This window comes from Pinus tabuliformis, chromosome 6, assembly GCF_031772625.1.
Source record: "Pinus tabuliformis cultivar Carrire ecotype Pingquan chromosome 6, CPIR1, whole genome shotgun sequence".
Taxonomy (NCBI): domain Eukaryota; kingdom Viridiplantae; phylum Streptophyta; class Pinopsida; order Pinales; family Pinaceae; genus Pinus; species Pinus tabuliformis.
In genome coordinates this window covers 1,728,208,403-1,728,218,283 of record NC_142292.1, presented here as the reverse complement: position 1 = coordinate 1,728,218,283, position 9,881 = coordinate 1,728,208,403, and the positions used below count along the sequence as shown (strand labels likewise).

Below are 9,881 nucleotides of genomic sequence, written 5' to 3'. Positions count from 1 at the left end.
CCACACTGTATGCCTTATAGCGTTTCCTTTGCAACATTAGATGCAAATGCTAGTTATTCTTTCCAATTCACTCTGCCCTTAACCCTATCCATAAGGTTTCAATCTTAAGTATGTCGACTAGTGAATCCTAAACAAACCAATTAATGTACATGTCGAGATCAAATACAAATACATATATAAATATATTATCCATAAAAAAAAATAAATGGAATTATTAATTAATCACATTTTACAGAAAATACAAAACGCCTTCCAATCTGGTTATAGGGCTTGCGAAAGACAGTTTATGAAAGAAGAATTGTAAGGGATTTATGCTGCAAGTACTCGACAGTTGGCTATCGCATACTTTCAATATCATCTATGGGTGGTGAAAATGGAGGAGCAGAAGGATACAAAGGGCATTCCTCCCGCTTACAGTACTATATGTACAGCGGTGAGAAAAAACACGTGTTCGCAGGGATCGCAATATTTGCTGCCCTTTTCAGCGTTCCCTGGTTCTACATGAATCGAGGTAATTTAACTTCTATCATCTCCCCATTTGCATGTTTCCATTTCTCTAACTCTCACCTATTTTCTCAAATGCCGTGGGGGCATTTTGTCAAACATTTCACATGCATGTAGCCATCCTCACGTTCTTCTTTCTTTTATGCGTCAACAAACAAGTCTCGAGGACTTGCATCGCAAATGGCAGAATCGTTCATCTTATTTGAGAGGTTTGTTGGGTATCGATTTACTCTACCAAAATTGAGCCCGACTTACAGCCAGCCTCAGTCCTTTTTGACAATTTCCCATTGAAAATAGAACCTCAGTAGGCGGCTTAACATTCTGTCGACCGTTTTTTAAAGCGAAAACGGATAATTTTTTGTTTGAAAGTTACTGCAGCGTCACTCAGAACAATAATACAATAAGAGGGAGGACTCTCTCATGGTGGTATAGTTCAGGAATTGTCCAAAATCTTAAAAGATTAACTTCAAAAGAGACATTGCTATCCTTTGTAGAGGATGTCCAAAATATTCTACTGTTGTAAAGCTGTAAAAGACGCTTAAAACCAGACAATTTTACAAAACATGATAAAACTTGCAATTAATTAAAAACATGCTTGCTTAATGCTTCCTCTTGTTCTACAAGAGAAGTCCAGGAATCCTGGTCCATACCAACATATTAGGGCATCTGGTGAACAAACTGGTAATCATTGGTTTCTTCACTAACCGAGCCAATAGACATTCTGAAGTTGGAGATGGCTGACTGAGAACTCCTAGCCAAACTTGAAACCTGGTGATATAACACAGCGCTCTGCCTCTAAATTTCTATTTGCCTCTTATACAGTGACAGAGTCTCCATTATGATTGCAAACTTCATTGGTATGATTTTCCCTCTGAGAATGAATTCTACCTGTATCAGAGAAAATAGAAGTCCTATTGTCTCCTATAAGGGCCACTTGTCTTTGTAAGACGTGACATATGTTCATAATCTCATACAAAGGGTAACAGTCGAGACAGTTATTGTTTTCCATGCATTCCAACCTCTAGAGAGACTGAGAAAACTAATTTCAATTCCCCTTTTAAAAATTCTTTGTTGGCACTGAGAACCACTTAAATCCCAGCACTAATTTGATACCATAAAACACAGGGGAACAGGCTATAACCAAGCGACTAATTTCCACTGCTGACAAGGCTGAGAAGGGATGCTTCCAGGTAAACATCAGACACAGGCTGAGAAGAGGCATTTCCGGGTCAAGACTAAGCTCATGGGGGGATCGCAGACAGCTACCACCCAGTGCAGATGTGAAGTACTCGGGTTCCATTATCCTGCTGGTGCTTGAAGTCGCAATAAAAGTTAAACCCCATTTGAAAAGGCCTCTCCTCCACTAAACTCAGTATGTGCAGTGGTACAGGTGTCAGACCAGGCAGTAACTCCTCAACACAAATTGATTTGTATTTTTTTACATTCTTTCAGGTTGGTCTTTATTATATACATGAGGGAGAGACTGTTCATTTCATCTCCCGATGATTGTTCATATTACTTATTATTTATTTACATTATATTCACCCAATCTTGATGATTAGGTGTCAACATTCCCCCCCTTAATCTGAAGGGATGTTGGTGAGTCCAAGCATCATTCTGAATTGTTCAAGCTTTTCTCTTCCAAGCGCTTTGGTGAAGATGTTTGCAATTTGCTTATTAGTGGAACAATGACGGAGATGGATTGTTTTGGCCTCAACATGATGTCGAATCAGATGATATTTAGTATTGATGTGCTTCATTTGATCATGGAACTTGGGTTCTTGGCCAACTTTATTGCAGAGGTATTGTCAATCATGAGTGGAGTTGATTGTACTTGTTTTACTTGTAAATCTTCAAGAATTTTCCTAAGACACACAATTCTTTTGTTGCTTCCGTTGCTGCCACGTATTCTACTTCTATTGTGGAATTTGCTGGAACTGATTGTTTGCATGATCTCCAAGAGACAACTCCTGATCCAAGACTCATAGCATATCCTGAAGTAGATACCCCAGTTTCTTTGTCTCCATCGAAGTCTGAATCAGAGTATCCAATCAAGCTGAAGTCGTCCACCTGTGTATACTTGATTCCAAAGTCTTGAGTTCCCTTCAAATACCTTAGAACTCTTTTTGCAGCAGACCAATGTCCCTCACAAGGCTTTTGCATAAACCTGGAGAGGATTCCAACAGTAAACGAAATGTCTGGTCTGGTAGTAGTTAGGTAGTTGAAACTTCCTACAAGCTGTCTATACTTTGTTGCATCCTCAAATTCTTTCCTTCAATAGATTTGAGCTTTAAGTTTTGTTCCATTGGAGTGGTAAGAGGATTACATTCTGTCATGCCAAACTTGTTTAGTAAATCTCCAATGTACTTCTTTTGAAAAAGAAATATGGACTTCCAATGTTGGGTTACTTCAATACCAAGATAGTAATGAACATAGCCCAAATCAGTCATTTCAAATTTTTTCCCCAATTCCTTCTTTATGGATGCAATGTAGCTTTCATTGTTCCCTGTCATCAAAAGATCATCTACATATACCACAAGATATACAACTGTTTTGCCAACTTTCTTGACAAATAAAGTTGCATCATCAAGATCATAATGTTTGAAATTGAGTTTAAGAAGATGCTCAGTTAGTTTTTTATACCAGGCTTGCGGTGCTTGTTTGAGGCCATACAAGGACTTCACTAGTTTGCATACTTTATGTTCATGTCCTTTCACAGCGAATCCTTCAGGCTGGGACATAAAAACATTCTCATTTAGATCTCCATTTAAGAAAGCAGTTTTTACATCCATTTGATGGACTTTCCAACCGTTTTGAGCTGCTAGGGCAAAGAGTGTCCGGATGGTAGCCCATTTTGCTGTGGGGGCAGAAGTCTCCTCATAATCGACCCCTTCCTTCTGTGCAAAACCTTTTGCCACAAGCCTAGCTTTGTGCTTGTCAAGTGAGCCATCAGCGTTATACTTGTTCTTGTAGACCCACTTGTAGCCAATTGGTTTGGTTCCTAATGGAGGATCAACCAGCTTCCAAGTGTCATTCTTTATGAGGGCATCATACTCCTTTTGCATTGCTTCTTCCCATTCATCATGAGAAGCAGCTTCTTTGAAGGAAGTTGGTTCAAAATCTGTAGACAAGTTTAATTCACAATCATAAGAAACATCCATATCAACAGGTGAATTAGAGTCATCTACATCACTTCCATTTTGTCGGTTTGAATTTCTAGTTCCTGTCTTTCCAACCTCATCAGGATGAACACTTTCAAGTGTTTTTGTCAGCCACTTTGGGGGACCTTTTTCAGATGGTCCAGGCTGCTCCGCTAATTGAGTTGGGACTGAATCAAGATTGAGTCTCCCAATTCTGTCAATCACATCACTTAAAGCATCATCCATTGTTGGAGTTTCATACAGGGGAGAGTGTTCTTCAGAAGAAGATTCCACATGTTGATCTAGTATAGGAATCCCCCCTTCAAGATGTGGAATTTGATTATTAAATTCTTGAAATTATTTTGCTTTTGCAAATCTATCCAAGCGATCAAGTTGCTGCTCAACAACATTGTCAGTTTTGGATGATTCAAGAAAAAATACATCTCTAGATACAACAAATTTTTTATTTACTTTATCATAGAGACGGTATGCTTTGGAGGTGTTTGAATACCCCAGGAAGATACATTTACGACTTCCAGCACCAAGTTTGTTTCTATGTACCTTTGGTATCAAGGCATAACAGGTGGAACCAAAGACCCTGAGATGCTTTACCGAAGGAACATGTCCATACCACATTTCATATGGAGTCTTGTTTCTAATAGCATTAGATGGATATCTATTCTTTATATATGCAACACATAGAACAGCATCAGCCCAAAACATTATCTTTACATTTTTGAAGAAGAGCATGGATCGTACCATATTTAAGATTGCCCTATTCATTCTTTCAGCTACACCATTTTGTTGGGGATTATAAGGCATAGTTGTTTGATGTTTGATGCCATGTTGGCGAAGATAGTTTCAAATTCATTTGATGTGTATCCTTTTCCATTATCAGTGCGAATAGACCCGATATGAGATTGTGCATCATTTTCAATACATTTATGAAAGTTCTTGAATGTTTGAAAAGCATCAAATTTGTTCTTCGATAAATAAACCCAACACATTCTGGTGTAGTCATCAATAAATGTCATCATATATTTATTTCCATTTGCAGAAGGAACAGGCATTGGACCACATAAATCTGAATGAATGAGTTCAAGTTTTCTATGTGCTCTTGAATGTGAATCATGAAAAGACTGTTTGCTATGCTTTCCTAGAATGCAAGCATCACATTGCTTAAATTTCCTAGGAATTGTAGGCAAACCAGCAACACCATTTTTCTTCAACAAGCGGAGGCTGTCATAGTTCAAATGTCCAAGTCTAGCATGCCATAATAAACTTGATGGAAGTGTACCTTCTTCATGATGAGAATTGTATGAGAAATGTTGTGCACGAGCAGAGGTACCTTGCAGTTTGAGAAGCCTTTCTTCTTCTATTCCCCTCATGACAAGTGAGTGGTCAGATGCTTTTCTCACCTCAAGCTTGCCATCAAACATATGAATGAAGTGACCTAGCTGGCAGATGCGGACCAAGGACAACAAGTTTCTCTTCAGCTGTGGGAGATAGAGAACATGATGCAGAAGAAAGTCTGGAAGACCAGGTAATTGAAGCCCGATTGTGCCAAGCCCTGATGGCTTGATTTTTGATTGATCTGCAAAGTATACTGTTCCATCAACATTGTCAGTAAATTCTTCAAAAAAATCTTTTCTATGAGTCATGTGGCAGGTTGCTCCTGAATCAAACAACCAATCATTTTTCCAAGAAGCAAGTGAAGCATTAAATAAATCTTCATTTAATCCAATATTACGTTGTGCCACAACATAGTGAGCGGATTCAGGTGCTTTACCTTTGTTTGTATCATTAGTTTTACCCTTCTGTTGGTTTCTTTGCTGCTCAATTTTGTCCCATGGTAACTTGCATGTAGAGACATCATGTGATCTATTTCTTTTGCAGCGTATGCAGTGCAAATCTGCCTTTTCTCCTTGAGAATGTCTGCCCCCCCTGCCTCTGAAATATCTTCCTCTTCCTCTTCGACCACCTCTTCCTCTTGAAGAATCTTGAGCAGGATGCTTTTCTTTATGAGCAAGGCACACAGCCTCTTCAGAAGATTCAGGGGCTGTCTTCTTTCCAAAAGCTTTTTCTCTTTCAACAAACTTTTTCACAAGAGAGTCAAAGGTGATATCTTTGAGATTTCCATTTGCTTGCAATGTCAAAGATAATTGGAGTAAGTAGGATAAAGTGCCTTGAGAAAAGAGATAAGAGGAATATCCAATTCAACCTTAGTGGATTTAATATCATGCTTTATAGACTTTACTTTAGATGCAAGAGTAAGAGGATCATTATTTTGCAGTTCAAGAGTGAAGAGTTTAATCATGAGTTGAACAACTTCAAGTGCAGAATGTGAGTCATAGAGTTCTTTCAGCTTTTGTAAGGCTTCAAAAGCAATTGAAAATGGCGAAATATGGCGACTCACCTCTTCATTTACAGATGTTGCGATTAATGCATAAGTTTTGCTGCTCTTGTTTTCCCAAATGATGAGCTCTTTGTCTGAGGTACGCTGTTCTGGCTCTTTGTCTCTGTCTCCAACACACTCCTTTCCATAACTCATTGAAAATAAGGGTGTGTTTTATCATCCGGGACCACTCAGGATAGTTCTCCTTGCCAGTGAGAACTATTCCCACAATGGATATGATTGAATGCATTGTAAAATCTTGTACGCACGCATATATGAGAAATCTGGTAATACGAATTTGTCCAAGAACAAACCCAAGCCTCCGACAATGTCCAGGATACCAGCAACAATGCTCTCAATGCAGCAGCCACACCATGCTCTCAACGCAACAACTACACCATGCTCTCAATGCAGCAACTACACCATGCTCTCAACGCAGCAGCGTGGAATGAGCATACCTCCAGCAGCGTGGAATGAGCAAAGGTTCAACACTCCATCATGACACACGGCAGAGATGGCCTTCAGTCTGCTCAAAACAGTTATGCAGCAATACAATTATGCAGTGGGCGCAGAACAATTATGCAGTGGGTGCAGAACAATTATGCAGTGGTTATAAAAAATACCACATGGACAGTATGGCAGAGAGCCCAGGGAGCGCAGAGAATAGAGGGACAGAATATGGCAGAAAATTGATACAAGGAGTTACAACACAAAAGCTAATTTTGGGAGCTGGCGCTGATACCATCTCAGACCAGGCAGTAACTCCTCAACACAAATTGATTTGTATTTTTTTTTACATTCCTTTAGGTTGGTCTTTATTATATACATGAGGGAGAGACTGTTCACCTCATCTCCAGATGATTGTTCATATTACTTATTATTTATTTACATTATATTCACCCAATCCTGATGATTAGGTGTCACCCAATCCTGATGATTAGGTGTCACCCAATCCTCCCTTTGTAAATTTGATATGCCACTTGGCTTGGATAGTGAATGGCATGCAAACCTTTGGTTTAATGATTCTGATGAATTTAAGGAATTGGGGAGAAGGATACTCCCTCCTTTGACCTAAGGGTTCTCCTTGCCAGTGAGAACTATTCCCACAATGGATATGATTGAATGCATTGTAAAATCTTGTACGCACACATATATGAGAAATCTGGTAATACGAATTTGTCCAAGAACAAACCCAAGCCTCCGACAATGTCCAGGATACCAGCAACAATGCTCTCAATGCAGCAGCCACACCATGCTCTCAACGCAGCAGCTACACCATGCTCTCAATGTAGCAACTACACCATGCTCTCAACGCAACAACGTGGAATGAGCATACCTCCAGTAGCGTGGAATGAGCAAAGGTTCAACACTCCATCATGACACACGACAGAGATGGCCTTCAGTATGCTCAAAACAGTTATGCAACAATACAATTATTCAGTGGGCGCAGAACAATTATGTAGCAATACAATTATGCAGTGGGTGTAGAACAATTATGCAGTGGTTATAAAAAAATACCACATGGAAAGTATGGGAGAGAGCCCAGGGAGCGCAGAGAATAGAGGGACAGAATATGGCAGAAAACTGATACAAGGAGTTACAACACAAAAGCTAATTTTGGGAGCTGGCGCTGATACCATCTCAGACCAGGCAGTAACTCCTCAACACAAATTGATTTGTATTTTTTTTACATTCCTTTAGGTTGGTCTTTATTATATACATGAGGGAGAGACTGTTCACCTCATCTCCAGATGACTGTTCATATTACTTATTATTTATTTACATTATATTCACCCAATCCTGATGATTAGGTGTCACCCAATCCTCCCTTGGCTTGGATAGTGAATGGCATGCAAACCTTTGGTTTAATGATTCTGATGAATTTAAGGAATTGGGGAGAAGGATACTCCCTCCTTTGACCTAAGGGTTCCACCACCTGGGCGAGAGGCCTTATTGGCCAATTGATCAGCCTGGCAGTTTCGATCTCTTAACACATGAAAATTCTCTATAGATTCAAAGCAAGTGGCCTCTTTTTGGAGTCGTAGAATGAGCCTTGCTAGATTGCAATTGGATGAAGAAGAGCAGCGCATGCCTTATAATTATTGTGGAGTCTCCAATGACTATCAAGTTTCTTATTTTCCTTGGGTCAAGAATTTTAAGCCCTTGATAGAGAGCTAGCGCCTCAGCCTGATTTTTAGTAGCTCTGCTCAGGCGCCAGTTGAAACTTTGTTTTCCACTAGGTTCAAAAAAGATCCTCCCTGCACTTGCCAACTCTAACATTTTCTGCACCTTACCAGTGAAATAAACACCTGGTTCACAAATACTACTATTTTGGAGGATGAATTAAATCGAAAAACAATATCTGGACATTTATTGAACACTTTGTCAGATATGCCGCGAGAAAAATGAAATGGGAGTGAAACAAGGACTGAATCCATAGGGTTCGTGGAGATAAGATATTTGTGTACACCTCTTCTCCCAGCATTTATTATGTATAGAAAATTGATTGATAATACCAATGCAGTGTCAATAAGGGAATGCAAACACGGATATGAATGGAAACATTGTGAGAAATGGGATTGCTTGTCAAGTTTCTAGAAGACGGTTTCAGAGCATATCTGTACCCATGTATTTAATAAAGCACTTGGAATAAATGTACTCATTTTTTGAAAGAGATAAATTTAACTGTATTTAGGTGTTTTGTAAAGCAACTTGTCAGCACATTTGTGCCAATTTATTCCATCAAAAAGTGGTGACAGATGCATTTTTGCAGAGCATCTTTGGTAAATTATTTCTGATTATGTCTACCCCAGTCATTTACCAATCACAAAGACAATAATTTGGAGTTTTGCTCTCTGTTCCACAGCTGCCTTAAAGTCACGGTAGCTTTCTAGCAGGCCCTTTATATGAAGATCATACAAAGACAATCTCAACGAGAGGGTTTTGTCATGTGGCAAGGTTTGCCAACACTGTTCCATAAGGTTACGAGTTATAATTTCACCTTGCTGTGCTTGTTGTGGAAATACACACCTAATAGGTCATTGTTTTTATTTGAGAAACACCTTGATTCTCAACTAGACCAATGCAGCTAATGTTATACATTTTGTGAGGCCATTTCTCATTTGGCGTAACCCATCAATAATGATGGTTTTCTGTAACAAGCCAGCATTGTACTTAGGGGGTGTCATTTATATTACTCTTAATTAGTTGTCATTGGTACTCACCATCTAGTGGAATGTCTCTGAGATGGTTCTTTTGCTTGTATTTTGTCATATCCTAAATGCTTGTTGATCATTTTGACATTTATGGGATAATTACTGTATGATATATTTCAGTTATTAGAGTATTTACAGAAGCGTTACCTCTATGATATACAAGTTCAGGGGCACTATCACCTGGGCTTAGGAGTTATCTTTCTCTTTGTCGTTTGCTGATGATACCTTAAGCATATTTGGCTATGCGAATAGCATTGTATCATCATGTCATGTGCTGAACCCATGGCACATCTATAGTAAAGATCACAGCAGGCATTGCTTCCACCACCTAGGAAAATTGTTTGTCACTTTCTCTTGATAACAAACTCTTTACCTTTGTCATACTTGAATGTTTGTTGTGACAAAACCTTCGTTTCATACTTATCATAACTGAGGAAAGAAAGAAATGTACTTGTAAAATATAGCTCTAAGTTCAAAAGGAATGAATATCCACTTGGGAGTGAATTCATCAATGTCAACTAATAAAGTAGTTCAATGATCTCATTAGTACATGCTCAAACCTTTACAAAAAATATTTATTAAAATTTGAAAGTATTCTAAATGTAGTGTGTGTGGACAAAGGAACTA

The 9,881-nt window shown here is 38.9% G+C and overlaps 1 protein-coding gene across 1 annotated transcript in view; it reads left to right on the top strand.

Moving 5' to 3' along the window:
• The first annotated feature begins 218 nt into the window (after positions 1-218).
• The window catches only part of LOC149265721 (uncharacterized), a 31,575-nt gene continuing 21,912 nt past the window's right edge, over positions 219-9,881 (top strand). The window contains exon 1 of the mRNA XM_089429730.1: positions 219-511. Within this exon, the coding sequence (XP_089285856.1) occupies positions 361-511 (151 nt within the window). The 5' untranslated portion in view covers positions 219-360. The remainder of the gene's footprint in view (positions 512-9,881) is intronic.